Source organism: Camellia sinensis, chromosome 10 (genome assembly GCF_055761805.1).
Source record: "Camellia sinensis isolate YWXY chromosome 10, ASM5576180v1, whole genome shotgun sequence".
NCBI lineage: Eukaryota > Viridiplantae > Streptophyta > Magnoliopsida > Ericales > Theaceae > Camellia > Camellia sinensis.
The window spans coordinates 5744919-5767309 of record NC_138970.1 but is presented as its reverse complement, the minus strand read 5'-3'; the positions used below and the strand labels follow the sequence as shown (position 1 = coordinate 5767309).

The 22391-nt window shown below is 44.4% G+C and overlaps 1 protein-coding gene across 1 annotated transcript in view; it reads right to left on the bottom strand.

The window, feature by feature from the left end:
• LOC114266094 ((-)-alpha-terpineol synthase-like) overlaps nucleotides 1-22391 on the bottom strand; it is a 56567-nt gene that overhangs the window by 14975 nt on the left and 19201 nt on the right. The window contains exons 6-7 of the mRNA XM_082890789.1: nucleotides 12018-12236; nucleotides 11754-11892 (exon numbers count right to left, since the gene is read on the bottom strand). Of these exons, the coding sequence (XP_082746915.1) occupies nucleotides 11754-11892; nucleotides 12018-12236 (358 nt within the window). The remainder of the gene's footprint in view (nucleotides 1-11753; nucleotides 11893-12017; nucleotides 12237-22391) is intronic.

Below are 22391 nucleotides of genomic sequence, written 5' to 3'. Positions count from 1 at the left end.
GCAGCTTCGACGTTTGGTACTGAACGCCACAAAATGAATTAGCGGCGTTTTTGATAGATATAGCGGCGTTTTTAAAACGCCACTAAAAGCCCGATTTCTAGCAGTGAAAGCATGATGATGATGATGATGATGATGATGATGATGAAATACAATCAATGTCCTGCAATTCAAATAAGCTCATGATATGAGCAATTTTTCTGAAAACATAATCTCTGTACATAATTTTTTATTAAAATGATATGAAAGTGATTTAGTATAAGTTTTATATTTGTATATGATTACTCTTTGATTAAATAAGATAAAAATGATAGGTATATATACACACATAAAATTTACAATGCAACTGGAATTCATTTTAAATGTATGAAAAATATACTTTAAATGAATCTAAGTCACGTATTAATTTTTACAAGAAAGTTACAAACTTATAAGAAAGTTACAAACTCAGAATTTATTCCATGAATTTGATTTAGAATCAAAAAGAGTGGTTGTGATTCAACTGATATATTATGGAATCTATGCATAAGATGAATCAAGATCACACATTGAAGATTTTGAATAATTTTTTGGAATTTACAATAATATTGGAATAGGGTCTGTTGGTGGGAGTGGGGTGCAAACCACTGTTGGCGATTCACAATGAGAGGTTTAAAACTCAACCAAACTGAAATTTAAATTCACTCAAAATAATTCTGAGGAAAAAACATACAAACAGAGCACTTTTCCTTTCTTTCTCCCACACTCTGAATTCTTCAACACACATAGCTATATATATAGATAAACTAGCAGTGTGAACATATTTATTGCAAATACAACTATCAGTATGAAAACATTTAATGCGTATACAGCTAGCAACCAACGCATGAATTTCAGCCTCCATTTTTGACAAACAATCAAGATTACTTCACAATATCCCCCCTTAATCTTGATTCTCCATGCGGCTTCATCTCGAGCATTATCTTTATTCTGTTGAACAGATCATTTTTCAATGGCTTCGTGAAAATATCTGCAAGCTGATCTTGAGATTTGCAAGGAAATAATTCCACCTCTTTATTTTTCACATGCTCTCGGATGAAATGATAACGGGTGTCAATATGTTTACTTCTTTCATGATAAACTGGGATTTTTGCTAATGCAATTGCTGAACGATTATCAATATAGATCTCAGTGGGTTTTTCTTGTGGAAATCCCAAATGCTTCAGCATATCTTGTAACCATATTGCATGGCACACAGCTGAGTTGGCTGCAACATACTCAGCTTCGCAAGTCGATAATGTCACAATGACTTGCTTCTTGGACGACCATGTGAAGGCTGTATCTCCTATGAAGAAAGTAAATCCCGTAGTACTTTTCCATTCATCCAAGTCATGTCCCCAGTCGCTATCTGAGTAGCCAACAAAACTGAAATTATCAGTTGGTTTATAGAATAAACTATCATCGACTATACCTTTGATGTAGCGAAGGATTCTCTTTGCTGCATAAAGGTGTGACTGATCCGGTGTTTCCATATATCTGCTAATCAGTCTTACTCCATAGAGTATATCTGGCATAGTGCAAGTAAGATAGCAAAGACTTCCAACTAGGCTCTTGAAATAAGTTGGATCCACATCACCTGCCTTCGTACCTTTTCCAAGCTCCACTCCACTGTCTACAGGAGTGTTCACTGGATTGCAATTCTCCATTCCATATCTCTTGAGAATTTCCTTGGCATAACCACTTTGGGAAATAAAAATTCTATCTTTTCTTTGTGCCACTTCAATGCCGAGAAAATGAGTCATCAATTCAATATCTGTCATTTCAAATTCTTGGACCATGCTTTTTTTAAAGTCTTTGAACACGACTGGATTGTTTCCGGTGAAAATTAGATCATCAACATAAAGACAAGCAAGCAACATGCTTCCATCAGCTTCCTTCTTCAAATATAGTGCGTGCTCATATGGACATTTTTCAAAACCATTGTCATGAAAATACTGATCAATTCTAGTATTCCATGCACGCGGAGCTTACTTCAATCCATAAAGTGCTTTCTTCAATTTGTACACTTTGTCTTCATGTCCATTCTGAACATACCCCGAAGGTTGTTCAATATAGAATTCTTCTTCAAGGAAACCATTAAGAAATGCAGATTTCACATCAAGTTGATAAATCTGCCATTTATGCTGGGTAGCCAAAGAAATCATTAGCCTGATAGTCTCCAACCGGGCAATTGGAGCAAACACCTCTCCATAGTCAATTCCAGCTCTCTACTTGTAACATTTTGCCACTAATCTTGCCCTGTAGCGTTGCACTTTGCCTTGTGCATTCCTCTTTGTCTTGTATATCCATTTCACTCCAATGGGTTTGTGCCCCTCCGGTAGACTAGTAAGCTTCCATGTGTCATTTTTCTCAATGGCATGAATTTCTTTATCCATTACTTTTTTCCATTTATTTTCTTGGATGGCTTTTGAGAAGGTAAGTGGATCATTATCTGCGAGTAGGTAGAACAAATTCAGATCCGCTTCTTCTGTAGCTTCATATATCTCCTGTAAATTTCTCATTGGTCTTGGTTGTTTGAAAAAACTATCATCTGATGATGCTGTTGCTGATGATGATGATGATGATGCAGCACTTCTGTGAGAAACTGGCGATCTAGGTGCAGGTATTCTATGTGGAGGAGTTTGTGGCTCATCTTGAACTTCTCTTGTAATTTCAACTGGAGCTTTTGATGTTTCATTTTCAAGAATGAGTTCTGTATCTTTAACAATTTCATATTGATTCCAGTTCCAAGCTTCTTCTTCTTCTTCTTCTTCAAATATCACATCTCTACTCATGATCACCTTTCTGGTAATGAGATTATACAACTTGTATCCCATTGTTCTATCTCCATATCCGACAAGGATACATTTTTCTCTCTTATTATCGAGCTTGGTTCTTCTTGCTTCTGGAATCGTGGTGTACGCAACACACCCAAATATTCTGAGATGGTTGACACTTGGCTTATGTGAACTCCAAGCTTATTCTGGAGTCATAGAATGAAGGCTCCTGGTTGGGCATCTATTTAGGAGATACACAACACATGATACGGCTTCAGCCCAAAATTGATTGGGCAATCCTTTTCGTTTCAACATGCTTCTTGCCATATCTAAGATTGTGCGATTCTTCCTTTCAGCAACACCATTCAGCTGTGGCGTATAGGATGGTGTTGTTTGATGCTTGATTCCATGCTCTTTACAATAATTCTCGAAAGCATCTGATGTATATTCTCCATCTTGATCTGATCACAAAAGCTTTGAATTCTTTGAAGATACTGAACACCTCCGACTTTCTTTTAAGAAAATACACCCATGTCTTCCGGTTATAATCATCAATGAAGGTGAGAAAATATCTATTCTGTCCATTTGACATTGGCTTCAATGGACCACACTCATCAGTGTGCACTAGCTCTAGTGGCTTTGTTGCTCTCTACTTCACTTCTTTGGCAAAGCTAGTTCTGTGATGCTTGCCAAGAATGCAACTTTCACAAACTTCATTAGTATGAGTAATATGAGGGAGCCCTTTCACTATATTCTTGCTTGACAACAACTTCAAGCTTCCAAAGTTGAGATGTCCAAACCTCAAATGCCATAGCCAGTCTTTGTCTTTGATGATGACTCTTAAACACTTTGCAGCATCATGTTGGATGTTCAACGCAAACATCCGATTCTTGGACATACTCACCCGAGTGATCAAATTACCATGATTGTCTTTGATGGTAAGATAACAATCTTTCATGCTGATGTCGTATCCTTTCTCTTGGAGTTGTCCCATACTCAAAATGTTGTTCTTTATGGCAGGAACATAATAAACATTGGAGATGTAATCATGATCTCTATTCATGAGCTTGATTAGAATATTACCTCTTCATTTCACTGGAGTCTTTGAAGAATCACCAAATGAGACTTGTGCTTGTACAGTCTCGTCAAGCTCAACGAACAACTCTCTTTTACCACACATGTGATTACTGGCTCCCGAATCTAGATACCAAACGTTATTTTGGTTTTCAGTGTGTCCATGGTGGACAAACAGGACTGTAGGTCTAACTTTGTTTGTTTCCTCCTCGGCAAAATTTGCTTGCTAGCCGGCTTCTGTTGTTGCTCTACTTCGGCATTTATTGCTATAATGCCCGAACTTGTGGCACTGGTAGCACTGAACATTACTTTTGTCAAATCTTGGTCGGTTGTTGTAACCACCTCCTCTACCTCTTGCTTTTCTTTTTGGAGCAAAGTGTGGTTGACTTCTTCCTCCTTTGGCTGGACCTTTTCCACCTTTTCCTCGAAAACCAAAACCTCGATTATTGTAACCACGACCTCTTCCTCGGCTTCTTTGTGATGTCCTCCCTTGCTCATTTCTGTCATCTCTGAAAGACAACTTTGATTGAAGAGCTTGCTCTAGAGAACTTGAGAGAGTCTTCTTGTTGATCCTTTGTTCATGAATTTCAAGTGTGCCCATCAACTCATCGGTGGTCACGACATTGAGATCCTTGGACTCTTCTATTGCTACAACCACGTGCTCAAACTTGGGACTGAGTGATCGGAGAATCTTCTCTATCACTTGAAGAGATTCCATCTTCTTTCCATATCTTCTCATCTGATTAACAATGGTCAATGTTTTATTGAAGTACTCAGAAATTGACTCATTCTCATTCATGTGCAACATCTCGAATTCGCCACGTAACACCTGGAGTCGAACTCTGATCGTCTTCTCAATTCCACGGTGTGAATTGCAAAGAATACTCCATGCCTCTTTAGAGGTTGTTGCTGTTGAAATCTTTTCAAAACTTGACTCATCAATGCCTTGATAGAGTAGATACAAGGCATTCTTATCTCTCTTCCTTGAATCTTTTAACGCCGTCTTCTGAGAGTCATTTAAATTTCCTTCATCTTCGAGAGTAGCTGGCTCGTCATATCCTCGATCCACTAACTCCCACAAATCTTGTGAGGCTAGTAGAACTTGCATTTGAATACTCCAATTTTCATAGTTCAGTTTGGTTGAGTTTTAAACCTCTCATTGTGAATCACCAATAGTGGTTTGCACCCCACTCCTACCAACAGTGGTATCAGAGCCGAAGGTAGCTTGAATTTGCAGACATTCTACAAAATTTTTCAAGAATAGAGTGTGTTTTCAAAAATTGCCCAGCAATCAAAGTGGTCGAAATCCATTTTTGATCACATCAGCTTGAAGCTCCCGATGAGACGAGAACAACTGTGAAAACCGCGTCAACAATAGATCTTGGACGACTCCACTGATACTATTCTCACGTGTGCCCACGCGCTCACGCACCGCACGTGCTGCCAGAGGAAGAAGACGCATAATCCCATGCGCAAGCACGCACCACACATGCGCGCACCAGAGACCTGACGTCATCCACTGATGTCATCTGAGCCGCTGACCAGCTTTGACTGAGTCGAGCCTGAGTTGCGCCGCTAACCAAATCGCGTTGACTGCGCCATTGACCGAGCCACTGACATCAGCACGTCGAGGATTAATCCAGTGTGATGCGACTAAGGTGCAGCCGCAGATCTGAATCGTTCAACTTGTTTTGGCTTGATCTGAGCCATTCAGAGTCTATTTCTGGTGATCTAATATTGCTTTCCAACTATTTGGAGTATTCTGGACACATCTATATGGTCAGAATGTGCAAATTCCATCCTAAAAATTTATAGCTTTTTAAAGACAACCAATGGCCAACAGGGTCTAGATCCTATGTAGAGGTTACAAAGAACACTAACACCATGGGAGGGGAAACTATTACAATGAAGGCAGAGGAGATAGGAAACGGCTGGTTATATGATAGTGTGGTGGTGCGCCTTAAACCAACATTTGTCACCATTAACCTTAAAGAAAAAATTCAAGAGAGGGTCATGAAACAGGTATTGGTAAGGAATGGTGGGGGTAGGGATATGTTGATAACTTTTAAGTCCAAGGAGGAAAGGAAAGCCAATTTGGAGACCATAAAGAAGTGGGTTCAGGAGTGGAGTGAGGAAATAGTAGAGTGGGAACCTGAGCTAGTAAGAGTGAAAGAATGTAAGGTATGGTTATGTTGCTATGGTCTACCATGGAATCTATGGAATAGGGCCACACTAAATGGAATTGGTAAACTTTGGAAGGAAGTGATCTGTATTGAAGGAGATTTGTGCAATCCAATATCGTTCAAATGTGTAAAAGTTCAAATAGTAACCAGATGTATGGAGCCAATCAATCAAGCCATTAATCTAGGATGTAAGGGTACTCTTCATTTTATGAGAGTGTGGGAACAACACTCAGGGGTATCAAAAACATTGGTAGGGAGTTGCAAGTGTTCAAAGAGGTATGGTAGATAAGAGAATTATAGTTCAAACATAGGTGCGCAGATTGCAGATAGGAAAAATATTAGTGAGGAGGATGAATATGATGATAATTGGGATGATGAGTCAACCCGGAAAATGGGCCAGCCTCAGGAGGTGTCAAGAAGGGAAGTCACACATGGAAAAAGAAATAGAGATAAGGTGGGTAAGGAGTTATGTGGAAGAATTGAAATAGCGATGGCTGAGTCTGCTAGTAATGAGCTCGAGGGGAGGATAGAAGGTATTATGAAGATAGTTGGGAATATACACAACGACTATGTCTTGGACTGTCAGAAGAGTGATGATCAGGTTGTCACGCTAGGTTTTGTAAGAAGCCTGAGTGGCTCAAGTTTACTAAAACCTGGGGTGGAATTAGAAGTGGAGTTGGGCCCTAGTAAGGAGGTGGGCCTAACAAGTGGGTTGGACCACAGGATGACAGGGGTGGTGGTGTAAGACCAGGGTTTGAAGGATGACTTACAAGGTAGGCCTCAAAGTGTATTAGGGCCTATGTCACTTATTTCATATATGTCGCAGATCCATGAAGGTGGAGTTTGTTCTAGATTAGAGGAACAACAAAGAAAAGGGAAGAAGAAAATAGTAAGAAAATCAAATGGGAAGAAGGTAAAAAAGATGAAGTCGGGTTACCTGGTAAAAAGATATGGCTACAACGGGGCCACATCAAGTAAACTAGGTCCCGAATGGGTACTATGGAGAGCAGCAGCTGCGACTTTTTCAACATCATCTGAAAGTGGAAGGGATAGAGGTAACAATGCACTTAAAGAGGCTTGTGCAGCTTTACAAATGGGGAAACTATTGAGAGTAAAATGCAAAGGTAATGAAGATGAGGTGTTATAAAAAATCCTGGACCTAGAGGCAAAGGATAGAGAAAGAGTGAGAGGGGTACTGATGCTGCAAGTTGAAATACAGATAAAGGAAAGTTGGGTTCAGTGATACTGTTTAATGATGAAGCTACTATCATGGAATGTGAGGGTTTGGGTAGGAAGGAAAAAAAGAGTAAAATTAAAAGCATAATGAAAGCCAGAGGAGTTGACATTGCATTGTTTCAGGAGACAAAGAAAGCTTTTATGTCAAAAAAGGAGGTGATGGAATTATGGGGTAGAGAGAGGATGGATTTCATGACCGTGGATGCTGAAGGAACTGTTAGTGGTCTATTATGTATACGGGATCCAGGAGTGCTCCAAGTCACAGGATATTGCTGCAATAAAAGATTCATTCTGTTATCGGGTACTTTATTCTTTTGTTTTGAATGTGTTATAGTAAATTTATATGCTCTAAATAAAGTGGGACAAAGAGGAAAATTATGGGAGAGTCTGTTCAAGTTAAAGGAGGAGTTCCCTAATCCTTGGTGCTTAGGGGTGATTTCAATTAAATTAGAAGCATTGGTGAGAGAAGAGGGTGCTCTAAAAGGGATAAGGGTATGAATGAGCTGAATGAATTCATTAAAAAAAGTGAAGTGAATGATCTACCCATGCTAGGTAGAAGATATACATGGTGCAACTCCAGGGAAGGGGAAAAATAGAGCATAATTGATAGGGTTTTAGTGGAACCAAAATGGTTGAAATCTTTTAATCTAAAGTTGTAGGGGTTACCTAGAGCATTGTCAGATCATAGCCCTTTACTCTTGATGGAGGATGAGAGAGATTGGGGCCCCAGGCTGTCTAGGTTTTTGAATGCTTGGACTCTTCATCCAAATTTCTTACCTTTTGTGGAAAAGTGGTGGAAGGAGCATGAAGTTCAAGGCTGGACTGGATTCAGATTATTTAAGAAGATGAAGGAGCTCAAGCTAGCTCTGAAACAGTGGAATAGTGAAGTATTTGGCAATATAAATACTAAATTAAAACAAGTAGAAGATGAGTTGCATCAGATTGATCTGGTAGTAGAGGAAAGAGAGCTTAAAGAGAGCTTGAAGAGGCAGAAAAAGCTTGAAGAAGAGAGGTCAATGATAAAGCTAGCAGGTTGTATAGAATGGTGGAGTGGATGTGGCTCAAAAATCAAGACTAAATTGGGACTTGAAGGGAGACAAAAATACAAGATATTTTCATGTGGTAGTCAAAAGTAAGCAGGGGAGAAATGAGATTAACTCATTATCTATTGGAGATGAGGTTTTTGAAGATCCTAATAAAGTAAAGCAGGAGGTTCAAGCATGTTTTCAAAGACAATTTAAAGAGGAGTGGAGTTCAAGACCTATGTTGGAGGGATCATTCAAGTCAGTTAGGAACAACCCATTTTTTGATCAGTTGGAATCAGAATTTTCTGATGTAGAGATAAGGTGTGCTGTCAAGGATTGTGATGGCAATAAGGCTCCAGGCCCAAGTGGGTTCAATTTGGCATGTGTCCAAAAGATGTGGAAGTTTATGAAGAGTGATGTGATCAACTTTATGAGTGAATTCCATAAAAACAACAAGTTGGTTAAAGGGATCAATAGTTCTTTTATCACTTTGGTGCCTAAGAAGGAGAATCCTGTGGGTTTAGCTGATTATCGACCAATCAGTTTGGTTGGCTCATTGTATAAAATTCTATCAAAGGTACTATCCTCTAGGTTGAAGGCAGTGCTCCCTTAAATTATAAGTGAAAATCAGTTAGCATTCCTAGGAGGTAGGAACATATTAGATGGTGTTTTGGTGGCAAATGAAGTGGTGGATGGATGGAAAAAGTCTAGGAAAAGAGGTCTGATCATAAAGCTAGATTTTGAGAAAGCCATATTTTGAGAAAGCCTATGACTCATTAAATTGGGACCTTTTGTTTTCAATGATGATAAATTTTGGATTTTGAGGGAAGTGGATGGAATGGATTAAGGAGTGTATTACCTCTTCTAGACTATATGTGCTTGTTAATGGAGCACCTACTGGTGAATTTAGTCCACAAATAGAGCTCAGACAAGGGGACTCCTTGTCCCCTTTTCTATTCAACATAGTAGCAGAGGGTTTAAGCATATTACTGTCAAGAGCTTTGGATATGGATTTGATAAAATGGGTGAAGATTGGAGCAAGTGAGGTAGTTTTGACCCATTTACAGTTTGCAGATGATTCCATCTTATTATGTGAAGCTGAAGTGTTGGAAGTCAGAAATTTGAAGAGAATATTGAGGTGCTTTGAACTATTGTCAGGTCTGAGGATAAACTATCACAAAAGTGTTGTGAGTGGTGTAGGAGTTCCAGTTGAATCTATGAATGAGTTTGCATCTGTGCTAAATTGCAAAGTGAAAAGATTACCAATTAAGTACCTTGGATTACCATTAGGGGCTAACCCAAGCAGAAAAGCAGCTTGGAGGCCTATTTTGGAGAAAGTTAGAACTAAACTAGCAGGGTGGAAAATGAGATTACTCTCATTTGTAGGGAGATTGACACTGATAAAGTCTGTACTTTCTTCTCTGCCCATGTATTATCTGTCATTGTATAAAATGCCATAAGGGGTTGCAAGTGAGCTAGATAAGCTTTAGGCCTCATTTCTGTGGGGTGGGTCTGAATTAAGAAAGAAGGTTCATCTAGTAAAATGGAAGGAAGTCTCCAAACCTGTTGACCAAGGAGGATTGGGGGTTAAGAGAGTTAATGAGGTCAATGCTTGCCTTTTATTGAAATGGTGGTGGAGGTTTGGAGTTGAGAGCAAAGCACTTTGGAGAAGAGTCATATGCAACAAATACAGGGTAGATGAGGGGAATTGGTGGCCTTCGTCACCTCTAACAGCAGGTGTTCAAAAATTTGGAAGGATATTGTGAAAGGTATTGAACAAAATAGCAGCCTTATGGTGTTTTTTCTAGAAAATTGTCAGCTAAAAGTGGGTAATGGCCATAGGGTGAAGTTTTGGGTGGATAAATGGTGTGAAAATGTAAGTCTTAAAGATGAGTTCCCACACTTATATAAACTGGTTGTAAACAAGGGAGAGTCTTTCTCTGCAATGATGGAAAGGAAGGTGGATACAGGTGAGTGGTTGTTCCAATTCAGAAGGGAGCTATATGATTGGGAAAGTGTGAAGGTTACCAGATTGATAGGATTTTAGAGGTTCGTACTGTCCTTAAGTCATCCTTAGAAGATACACTAGTGTGAGAGGCTTAAAAAACAGGTAGGTTTACAGTTGAATTAGTCTACAAATTTCAGGTAGGTGGTTTTGGCAGCTATAATAGAACAAGAAAAAGGGTATGGGTCAAGTATATTCCTCATAGAGTCCAATTCTTTGGGTGGCTTGCTTGGAAAGGTAAAATTAAAACAATAGACTTTCCTCTTCGGATTGGTGTTCTCAATGCAAATGCATCAACCCTCTGCATTCTATGCAAATCTGTGGATGAGTCACTCAATTATGTCCTATTGTCTTGCCCAATGACTTGGAGAGTGTGGTCAGAAATACTAAATTGGTGGGGAGTACAAGGTGCACTGCTAGATACAGTGGAAGCTATTCTTCACTGGTGGGTAGGGTTTAGGCTCAGCAAAAAAGAGAGAATGATGCGGGAAGCTCTTCCTATTACAGTGTTGTGGCCCGTGTGGAAACATCGTAATGAATTCTTGTTTAGGGATGCTATCCCAAATGTTGAAGGTGTGTGTGATAGGATAAAGTTTAGAATGGCTGTGTGGTTCAAGGAAGTGTTTAACGATCATAAATTCACAGTGCATGATTTTCTCTTTAACTTGAAGCATATTAGATTCTGTTTGGATGGTGGTGCGAGGACAGTGCTATAAGGATGCTTAGTTCTGGGGTGTTTTGCTGCTGGGATATCCCATTTTGTTCAGTGGGGGGCCACACAGTGTGATCTTCAATAGCTGGATGGATTGATGAAATTGGAATCTTGGTGGAGGTTAATTGTTAGTTTTGTTGCTGCTGGTATTGCTATGGTTTTCTAGTCTAGATGTTCTTGGTGAAATTGGGTGAGGCTCTGGAACTCAAAGACTCGTTTTGGGGTGTTTTTGTTGTAGGGCCACGCAGTGTGATCTTCATTGGCTGGGTGGAATGATGAAGTTGGAATTTTGGTGGAGGTTATCATTGTTAGCTCTGTTGTTACTGGTACTGCTATGTTTTTAATTAGGATGTCTTTGGTTATTATAGTAGTGCTTTGGGTGGTTTATTTTGCCTAGGTGTTCTTTGTAAAATTTGGTGATGTGGTTGCATGAGTGGGCGTTTATTTTGGTGGGTTTTTTGTTGGCATCTCTCCAACTTTGACGGCTTGAGCTTGCATATGATTGGGTGGTCTTCTTAGTGCCAATCTAGTTGGGATTTGGAGGTTCACTATGATGCTTGTGCTCTTGCCTTGCTTTATTGATGTATTCATGTGTTTTGCCCTTTGTTTTCATCAATAAAGTTTATTTTTGCCGATCAAAAAAAAGAAAATTGTAATTTTTATATATATATATTTGTGTGATTTTTTTTTATTTTTTTTTCCAAGTATAAGGAAAGTGTGCAACACCTTTCTTTTAAGGAATGAGAGGATGTGAACTCCATGCTCCTTAAGAGTGTCATAAGCCATTTCATTGATCCAATTGTAGTAACCAAGGAAACATATCTTCATATAATTCGGTAAATGTTCTACTGCATTCACATCCCATCTGAGAAACAAAAAATTGTGTCAAATTTTATGTTAAAAATGATAGTTGTGCTTAACTAGGAATGAAATGCTTTAAACCCCTGTATGTAAATTATTAACACTTAGTTTGCCAGAAACTGCACCAACCTGTCCAGGGCATCTGTGAAGAGCTCGAGTTCATTCAAGGTACCGTCAGCATCACAAACATCATCCAAACATGTTGTTAGTATATTGATCCTTGTTTCCATTCTCCTATAGTATTGGAATTGAGGCTCATAAGCCTCTCCCAGAGACCATAAGTAATTCTCCATAACTCTATCCCTCATAAATGGCAACCTTTTCCCCCAACGTGTACTTTCCCACCACCTATATTCAATGAAATCGATGAAGAATGATAAAATTAAGAGAAATTCTAGAGAGAGAAAGCAAAAATAAAAAAATACAACTATATACATAAATTAACTATGATTTTGTAGAGTATGGTTTAATTATTGATGATAGAGTATGTCCCAGTGAATGGATTGGACTGGTCCAAGCTCCTCAAGCCCAGGTCCAAATGATTAAGCCCACCGGATAACTTGCAAACAAGTTCAACGGGGAACGGGGTAGTCCCCTAGTGAACCCTCCGACGAGCAAGTTAAGAAGAGAAGTAGAGTGTAGAGAGAGAGATTAGAGATAGAAAAGCTTAGCCTTCTTCTTGTCTTCAACGTTTGCTTATATCCTTTGGTAATCATTTCGCTGTCTCTTCCGACCTGCCCTCCTCGTCGAAAGTCTATGCTGTAGCTTACCTTGTTCAGGGTAAGGGGGTCCTGTTCCGACGGAGAGGTGTTGTCGTAATAAATGCTGTGATGGGCTGCATTAATGGTGATGTGCAGTGGCAATAACTTTGCAGATCTTTGTCTGCTGATGTGGCTCGTCCTTCACCTGCCGTGTGTCTGAATGTCATTGGTTCTTTATGCCATGTTGGACTCCAGCTATCCTGGACCTCACCAGCTGGGTTATGCATTGGGCTCCAAGTGATGGGCTTGGATTGTTCATAGTGATTCGTGGCCTTTATGGGCTTATACACGTCAGTAGTCCCCCATTCCCGAGTGCAGCTTTAGTCCAACGAAGGGAATATTAATGAAGTAGATGAGGGTGTTAGGGATTGGCAGGATGGAGGTTGACCGGCAGGGGTGATCGAGGGGGTGAACCGACCGGGAGGTGGTCCGACCGTGCAGGGCGACCGAGTGGAAGGGCCGATCACGGGGAGGACTGACCGCAAAGGTTGGCCGAGTGGGAGGGTCGAATACGAGGAGGGCCGACCGCGAGGCGGGCCGACCGCGGAGGTTGGCCGAGTGGGAGGGTCAACCGTGAGGAGGGTCGACCGCGAAGGTTGGCCGAGTGGAAGTGTTGACCACAAGGAGGGCCGACTGCGAGGGAGGCCGACCGCGGAGGTTGGTCGAGTGGGAGGGTCGACCGCGAGGTCGGCCGATCGCGAAGGGTGAGGTGGAGGGGTGTGGGGCTCGAGAGGCGGCGTGTCACGTGGTGATTTGAAGTGGAAAAGACAGGGTGAGGGGAGGAGACAGTGGATCGTGGTCGTACACGTGGCAACATCCCGCCGGGGGGGGGGGGAGATTAGGCGCTAGATTAGAAATGAAACGATAGGTCATTATGGGTGTTGAAAAGGCAGTTTTGGCGGATGATTTGAAAAGTTTTCAAACTGGCAAAAATTAATTGGGATCCTTAGAATACGGGCAAACCGTGGGCTTTTGGCATCATTCGATTCACCTACTTGTTTACAAAAAATCAAAACATTCCAAGTGTTAATTCCTTTGTTGCTCACGATTCACCTCTGCAACACTTTTTCAATTTCTTTGCACCTGCATCCGAAGTGATTCGCAGACATACCATAGAGATAGCCCAACAAGAAACTGCGAATGTCAGGGTGGATCCACTTGGTGATGATGATGCAGTGGAGTTGGCGCAGCAATATAGGATGGAGATGGGAGGGGATTCGGTGCTACGATCCCATGGTTCAACCATGATAGCAGCGCCGAAGCCAATCAACCAGGCAAAGCCAGATCACTGGCATACAAAGGCAGATAGATCAACGGTTAGTGCAATGGATTTGGAGGCTATGCGAGAAAAATACCAAGTGCCTGGTGAAATAGAGTTATTGTTGCCGACGTTGACGGAGAGGCCATCTGACGCCAGGCCAGGGGAGTTTGCCCTTTATGAGGAAGCATTGAAGGGAGGACTGAGGCTGCCCCTGCCGCAAGTGGTGGTAGATGTCCTGAATCGTTTGGAGGTAGCGCCGGGCCAACTAATGCCCAATGCGTGGAAGATCTTACTGGCCTGTGCAAGCGCGTGGCCGAAGGCGAACGAAGGGGCAGCCATGACAGTAGACGAATTCTTCGCATGTTACAAGGCGTCAGGGCAGCAAGAGACTTGGGTCACTCTGCAGGCAGCAGTAGGGAAAGGGCTGGTGGCGGGGCTGCCGTCGTCGATCAAGGGGTGGAGACCACGATGGTTCTATGTGTCTGCCAGCGGAGGGGTTGGCGTGTGCACCATTTGGAAAGTGCCCACGAAGTCTGTGGAGCCAAAGCTAGGAGCAGTAGCAGAGGAGAGGGTGAAGAGGGTAAAGGAATGGAGGGAGAAGGAAGGGGTCAGATGGGACGAGCTCGTTCAGCCGTCGGCTTTGTTTGAGGCAGGGTTGGGTCCACAGCTGAGCGGTGGGGACCTCGACCGAGCGGAGTTGGAGGCTAGGAGGAAGGCTCAAGAGACGGAGGATCAGACCATCCTTGCCAAAGCTAAAAAATTCAAAGAATCTCAGGAAGACCGACCGCCAAGGCCAGTTACAAGGGAGCGGATCCGTCCTCGCCCCAAACCCTTGGGGAAAAAAACTTAGGTGAATTTGTACCACGACCGCCCCCAACAGATCCTTTGAAGGAGAGGTCTTTGAAGGAGATGGAGGTGTTGGGCGTAGTGAAGAAAAACAGGAGAGTAAGGAGGAGTGAAGAAGAAGAGCCTGCCAGAAGAGGAAGAGGGAAGTGAGGGCAGAAGAGGCCAGTATGGTGAAGGGGGCAGAGGGGGGGGGGGAAGTGAAAAAGACCCCAGGAAGAGTAATTGCCCCAGAAGTGGTGGACATTGCCTCAGAGGGTATGGAAGTCGTTCCAGTAGTGGCGGCGATTGCCGCGGGGGTTGCGAGGGTCACCCCTAAAGTGCAAGTAGAAGGTGGGGCGACTGGCCCTGAGCCAAGGGGGGAAGAACAGCCCCAGGGGGCTCCTGCACCCCAAGGAGAGGGAGTCAGTTTGACTACTGCGCTCTACCATGCTCGTGCGGTGGCTGGGCGGCTGGAGGGAGAAGAAGGCCCAGCCAGGGCAGGGGCAGACCGCCTTGTGAGGATCGTAGAAGAGGCAGCCTTGCGCTCAACAGCCAGATTCAACGAGGCTGAACTGCTGAGGGGGTTATGCTCCGTTCAAATGGAGGTAACCACCTTAGCAGAGGCTCTGCTGAGGAAGGCTGGGGCTGCAAAGCTCCAGGCAGATGGGGCCAAGGCTCAACTTGCAAGGTTGAAGAAAGAGAGCGCAAACTGGGAGAGTGCCCACGCTGAGCTGCAAATGGTCAAGGTGGAGCTGAAGAACACACTCCGCCAGGTTGTGTCGCTCGAGTTTCAACCGGCTAGCTAGTAGAAGAGGCTGGATGAGGTTCAAAAAGCCTGCGTGGTCGCAGTCGAACGACATGAAGAGGCGATGAGCAGTAATGAAGAGCTGGTCAGGCAGAAGGATGAGGCAGACGTGAAGATTAGCGATCTGCAGAAGGAGCTAGAGGGCGAGCGTGCAAAGGCACTGGAAGAGAGGGAGAGCCTTCAGAAGGAGTTGGAGGCAGAGAGAGTCAAGGCGACTGCTGAGAGGGAGACCTTGAAGAAGGAGTTGGAGGTAGAGAAGGCCAAGGCAACTGCTGAAAGGGCGTCCCTAAAGAAGGAGTGAGAGGAAGAGAGGGCTAAGGCAGCCTCTGAAATGGCGACCCTACAGAAGGAGCTGGACAAAGAGAGGGTGAAGGCAGCCTCTGAAAGGGCGGCTTACCCCGATCTGTATGTGGCAGTAGTGGATCAATTCAAGAGGTCTGCTGAGTTTCAGATGGCAGTGGATGCCGTAGTCGCCAGCAGCTTGGCGAAGGAGGAGTCTGGGGGGGCTGGCCCATCGAAGACGACCGCTGGGGGCAGAACTGAAGCGAAAGTGATTGAGAGCTTCCAGCAGTCAGACTTCTATAAACACGAAATGGCTGAGTTCTGGGACAGTGGCTGGAAAATGTTCAAACGTAGGGCTGAAGAACTGTTCCCAGACTTAGACCTCAGTAGTGTAACAATTGGTGAAGATGATGTGGCCCAGACCCCCCTGGATGAGGGTATTGAAGAAGAAGACCTTGTCTCCAGTGAGGAGGAATGTGTGAAGTGAAGAAAGTTTGTACTTAAGAGTTTTGTTTTGTTTTTTTTTTTTTTTTTGTGTGTTTGTTTTTGTTTTGAATGGCTGTAATGAACTCGTGTACAAATTTCTGAATAAATAAAATTGCAATTATGTTTTCGTTTGATTGTCTGTGCTTGTGCAGTTGAAATGAATGAGGCGTGGGCGAAGTGGGTGTATAACTCATTGTGAACTGCAAAGTGAAGTTAAACTTGTAATAAGAACTAAATTTAAGAACTCCTCAGTGTAAAGTGAAATTGAACTTGTAATAAAGACTCAATGCAGAGTGAAATTGAACTTGTAATAAAGACTCAATGCAGAGTAAAGTTAAGAACTCCTCAATGCAGAGTGAAATTGAACTTGTAATAAAGACTCAATACAGAGTAAAGTTAAGAACTCCTCAAGGCAGAGTGAAATTGAACTTGTAATAAAAACTCAATGTAGAGTAAAGTTAAGAACTCCTCAAGGCAGAGTGAAATTGAACTTGTAATAAAGACTCAATGTAGAGTAAAGTTAAGAACTCCTCAATGCAGAGCGAAATTTAAAATGTAATAAAATTATAAGTTTGTGTTTGTCACACTGCTGAAGTAGATTAGTGGTTTATTGGAGTGAGGCTTGGCTTGTAAGGAAACATGCTGACTTGTAAGAGTTTGATTGAGAAGAAAATAACCTGACTTGTAAAGAAAGCGTGTAAGAATGTCTTTGGAATTTGACTAAGCAGAGAGTGGTGTAAAGACTTGGACCTGGAATTGTGACTAAGTGTGTCTACTAATTCCACAAGCATGAAGTTTGCATAGATGGCGTTGCCCAAGCCTTGCATGCGTGCTCTGTTGGGGCTAAGCTATGATTCACTGACGTCGTAAGGAACTCAGTCTGAACCTGAAATTGTGGCGCTCGGTCGGGCTGAGACTTGTTATGCTTAGGCTGGCTGAGGCTTGGTCTAGCCGAGCGCTTCATGCTCAGTCTGGCTGAGGCTTTATGATGCTCAGTCTGGCTGAGGCTTTTTGATGCTCAGTCTGGCTGAGGCTTTATGATGCTCATTGTGGCTGAGGCTTTTTGATGCTCAGTCTGGCTGAGACTTTATGATGCTCAGTCTGGCTGAGGCTTTTTAGTGCTCGGTCTGGACGAAGCTTTTTAATGCTCATTCTGGCTGAGGCTTTATGATGCTCAGTCTGGCCGAGGCTTTTCATGAGTGCTGTAATTAAAACGTCATTGAGACACCATATAGATAACTGAGATATATAATTGATGGCAGGGGAAGCGTAACCCAGTTAATTAAAAAGTTACATTGCGTAAGGAGATATCAAGAATGTGTAAATTTGCTGAAACGAAAATACAATAACTGAGAAATACAAAAGTAGGGGCTTATTGAAAGTAACGTTTTAGGTGTTCGGCGTTCCATGGGTGGGGGAGGTCTCGACCGTCCATGTCCTAAAGTCGGTAGGTGCCCGGACGTGGTCTGGCTTTCACAACGTAAGGTCCCTCCCATTTTGCTGCCAGTTTACCCTCAGTCGGATTTTTGGTGGCAAGAGTTGCTTCTCTCAAGACAAGGTCCCCTACAGCGAACTCCCTTGGTCGGACTTTGCGGTTGTAGTGTGTTCTCATTTTCTGTTGGTATGAGGCCAGTCTGACAGCGGTGGTCTCTTTGAGTTCTTCAATTAGGTCCAGGTCTGCCTAACGGAGCTCTTCGGTGAGTGCTAGATCTGGATGTAAAACCCTGGGAGTAGGCAGACCGACTTCTACTGGAATAACCGCCTCATCACCGTATGTTAAGCGGAAAGGGGTTTCCCCAGTGGGAGTCCGAGCTGTAGTTCGGTAAGCCCAGAGTACATTCGGTAATTCCTCAGCCCAAAGTCCCTTAGCAGCTTCTAGCTTAGTTTTGATAATCTTCAGGAGAGAACGGTTGGTGACCTCAACTTGGCCATTGGCTTGGGGATGACCGGGAGAAGAGAAACATGGTTGAATCTGGAGGTCAGCACAGAACTTCCTGTACTTGGCGTTGTCAAATTGTTTGCCATTGTCGGAGACGATGGCCTGAGGAATGCCAAACCTGCAAACAATCGACTGCCAGATGAACTTGGTTGTGTTCCGCTCGGTAATGGTGGCAAGGGGTTCTGTCTCTACCCATTTGGTGAAGTAATCAATGGCGACGATCGCGAACTTGGTCTGACCTCGGCCGGTGGGAAGTGGACCGACTAAGTCGATCCCCCATTTGGTGAACGGATAAGGGCTGCAAAGTGTGATCAACTCTGTAGGAGGAGCATGGGGGATGTTGGCAAAACGTTAACACTTATCACATTTGAGCACGAAATCAGTCGCATCTTGATTGAGAGTTGGCCAGAAATAACCAGTACGGAGTATTTTGTGGGCTGGAGACCTGCCGCCCGAATGATTACCACAAATTCCCTCATGGATTTCACGCATTACATAGGTTGCTTGAGCCGAATTGAGGCATCGCAGGTATGGACGTGAAAAACCACGTTTGTACAAGACGCCACTAACCAGGATGCAATTGGACGACCGGGCCCTGACTTTGGCAACCTGCTATTGGTCATCTAGGAGTTTCCCCGTTGTCAAAAATAGGAAGATGTCAGACGCCCAAGGGATAGGTTCGTTTTGGAGGAACTGCACTTCTTGTAAGTCGGGTGAGATGGCCGGGTGGACTAGGTATTCTAGGCGGATATCGTGGCTGAGGTCGAGCTGGTCTGCAGAGGCCAACTGAGCCATCTCATCTACCTTGGAGTTTTCCGCCCGAGGTATGTGCTTGATGTAAGAGGTATTGAAGAGGCGAACAAGGGGGAGGGCCATATCCCTGTAAGCCTGCATTGTGTCCTCCTTGGCATCGAATTCCCCCGTAATCTGGCCGACGATGAGCTGGGAGTCACTGAACACCCGGATGTGGCTAACTCCAATGTCCTTGGCAAGGCAGAGTCCTGCTATCAGTGCCTCATATTCGGCCTCATTGTTACTGACATTAAACAAGAAACAGAGAGCACATTTGAAATAGCCGCCCTCAGGGGCGGTGAGAATGAGGCCAGCCCCACTACTTTCCCTGCGAGATGATCTATCCACGTTGAGAGTCCATGAATGCGGGTCTTCTGGCTCGGTAGGGGTTGGTGGGGGTGGGGGCGCAGCGGTTGTGGTAGGATTAGTGAATTCCAGGATGAAATTCGCGACAGCCTGTCCCTTGATTGCTGTTCGAGGCCGGTAGGAGATGTCAAACTGACTGAGTTCCACTGACCACTGCATGAGTCTGCCGGAAAGTTCTAGTTGCTGCATGACCTTCTTCAAGGGTTGGTCGGTGAAAACCACTATGGAATGGGCCTGGAAGTATGGACGGAGCCGTCTGGAGGCGGTGACCAAGGCCAAGGACAATTTTTCTAACAGTGGGTAATTCTGCTCTACTCCCCTGAGAGCCCGGCTGATGTAGTAGACCAGCCGTTGGACAGAGTCGTCTTCCCTGATAAGAGCTACACTAACTGCGGTGCTTGAGACAGCTAAATAGAGGAAGAGGGGCTCGTCCGTAATTGCTTGTGAGAGGAGGGGGGATTTGCCATGAACAGCTTTAACTGCTGAAAAGTTTCTTCAGATTCAGTTGTCCATTCAAAAGTTTGCCGAAGAACTTTGAAGAATGGTAGGCATTTATCTGTTGCGCGGGAAATGAAGCGGTTGAGGGCCGCAACTCGGCCAGTGAGCCTTTGAACCTCCTTAACCATTCTAGGTGACTGCATCTCAATCAAGGCCTTGATCTTTTCAAGGTTAGCTTCAATGCCCCGCTAACTAACCATAAAACCCAGAAACTTCCCAGATCCTACTCCGAAGGCGCACTTCTCTAGGTTGAGCTTTATTTGGTACTTGCGTAGGGTGGCGAAGGTCTCTCGCAGGTCAGACAGATGATCAATAGAGAGTTTGCTCTTGACTAGCATGTCGTCGACATAGACTTCCATATTCCGACCTATCTGATGATAGAAAACGGCATTGACCAACCGTTGGTAGGTAGCTCCAGCATTCTTCAGTCTGAATAGCATTACGCGGTAGTGGTAGGTATCTCGGTCAGTAATGATGGATGTATGTTCCCGATCGGACGGGTGCATCAGGATTTGGTTGTACCCAGAGAAAGCATCCATGAAGCTGAGCATTTGATGACTGGCCGTGGCGTCGACCAGCAAATCTATGCGGGGGAGAGGATAGCTGTCTTTGGGACAGGCTCACTTTAGGTCAGAGTAATCGACACAGAGTCACCATTTGCCATTGTTCTTGCGGACTAGGACCACGTTTGACAATCATTTAGGGTAATCCACGTTTTTGATGAATTGGGCCTCAAGGAGCTTGTCAACCTCTGCGGCTATAAGTGTATTGAGCTCTGGATGGAAGATGCGCTGCTTCTGGCTGTAAGGTCGGAAATGGGGTTCGATGCTGAGGCGGTGAGTTATGAAAGAGGGGTCAATGCCCGGTATGTCTGAATGGCTCCAGGCAAATACATCATTGTGCTCGATCAGAAGGGCGGTAAGGTCGGCCTTAGCTTGGAGGGATAGTTGGCTGCCGATCTTGACAGTCTTCATAGGGTTTGTGGAATTGATGGGAACCTCAACGAGCTCCTCAACCGGCTCTCCTCTAACCAGCTCGTCCTTATCTCGGACGCCAAGTCCTTCAATGATCATGGCCTCCTTCAGCTTGACTTCCTTGAGTAAGGCGACATAACATTCCCTGGCTACAGTCTGCTCTCCCCTTACTGTCCCGACGCCCAGGTCGGTAGGGAACTTTATGGCAAGGTGGTAGGTTGAAGTGATAGTTTGAAAAGCGTTGAGGGCGGTGTGGCCAAGGATGATGTTGTAGGCAGAGGGACAGTCGACCACAAGGAAAGTGACCAACTTGGTAGTCTGCCGCGGGTATTCGCCGATGGTGAAGGGGAGATCGATGGAGCCGATGGAGGTCACCCGGTCGCCAGTGAAATCGACCAAAGGGGTTTAGAGGGGAGATAGGCTTTCCTCCCCGATCTTGAGCTGGCGGAAGCAGTTGAGGAATATGATGTTTGAAGAACTACCGTTGTCGATGAGAACCCGTCTGACCTTATAGTTGGAGAAGAGGGCAGAAATGACAAGAGGGTATTCATGAGGATAACGGATGCCTGTATAGTCGGCGTCCGTGAAGGTGATGGGCTCTGTCCACTGCTTGGGCTGTTTGGAGGGTCGGTCTACCGTGGCAACTGCTCTGTCCGAGCCTTGCATTATCTTCCTGAGTTCTGTCCTTTGAGCGGAGCGGGATGACCCGTCACAAGCAAGGCCACCTGAAACGACTCGGATTTCACCAACTAGCGGAGGGGGATTACCTGGCGGCCGAGGCTGTTGTGGGGGGAGATCATGGCCTTGGTTAGGTTCGGCTGGCTGCTGGGGTGGGGTACGCCGGCGGTTGTTTCTGAGGGGCTCGGTTCTTTACCTCTACTGTGGGCGGGTGTCCGTGAACCGGCTGAGACACCCTTGATGAATGAGGGTCTCGACCTGATTCTTGAGGTTGATGCAGTCATCAGTGTTATGGCCATGGTCCTGGTGGAAACGATAATATTTGGACTGGTCTTTCCGGTTGGAAGGGGTCTGTGAGGGTAGGGGCCATTTGAGGGGGTAGTCTCGTTGGATCTAGTGGAGGACTTGTTCCATGGGAGAATTAAGGGGCATGTACCGCTCGAACCGGCCGGACGGTCGGGCTGGTGCCGACCGGTCAGCGCGAGGAGGTTGGACGGTATAGTGGGGTGTTTGGCTGTTATACTGGGTGTTTCTGGGTTCTGAGTCTTTTCTCTTTTCTCTGGGGGTCGGGTTTTTAGATATTGGATCCTGCCGAGCGGCTAGTGAATCTTTGGCATTCATGTATTTCTGGGCTTTGGAGAGTAGGGCGGCCATGGAGGTCGGGGGGTTTTTGGAGAGGGAGAAGAGGAAATCGGACGATTGTAGCCCGGCCATGAAAGCCGTGAGGATGACCTTGTCATCGTTTTCTGCTACTTGCAGGGCTTTGGTATTGAAGCGGGTAACGAAACTGCGCAGCGACTCCCTCTCGGTCTGACAGATGTTGAGGAGTTGGGTAG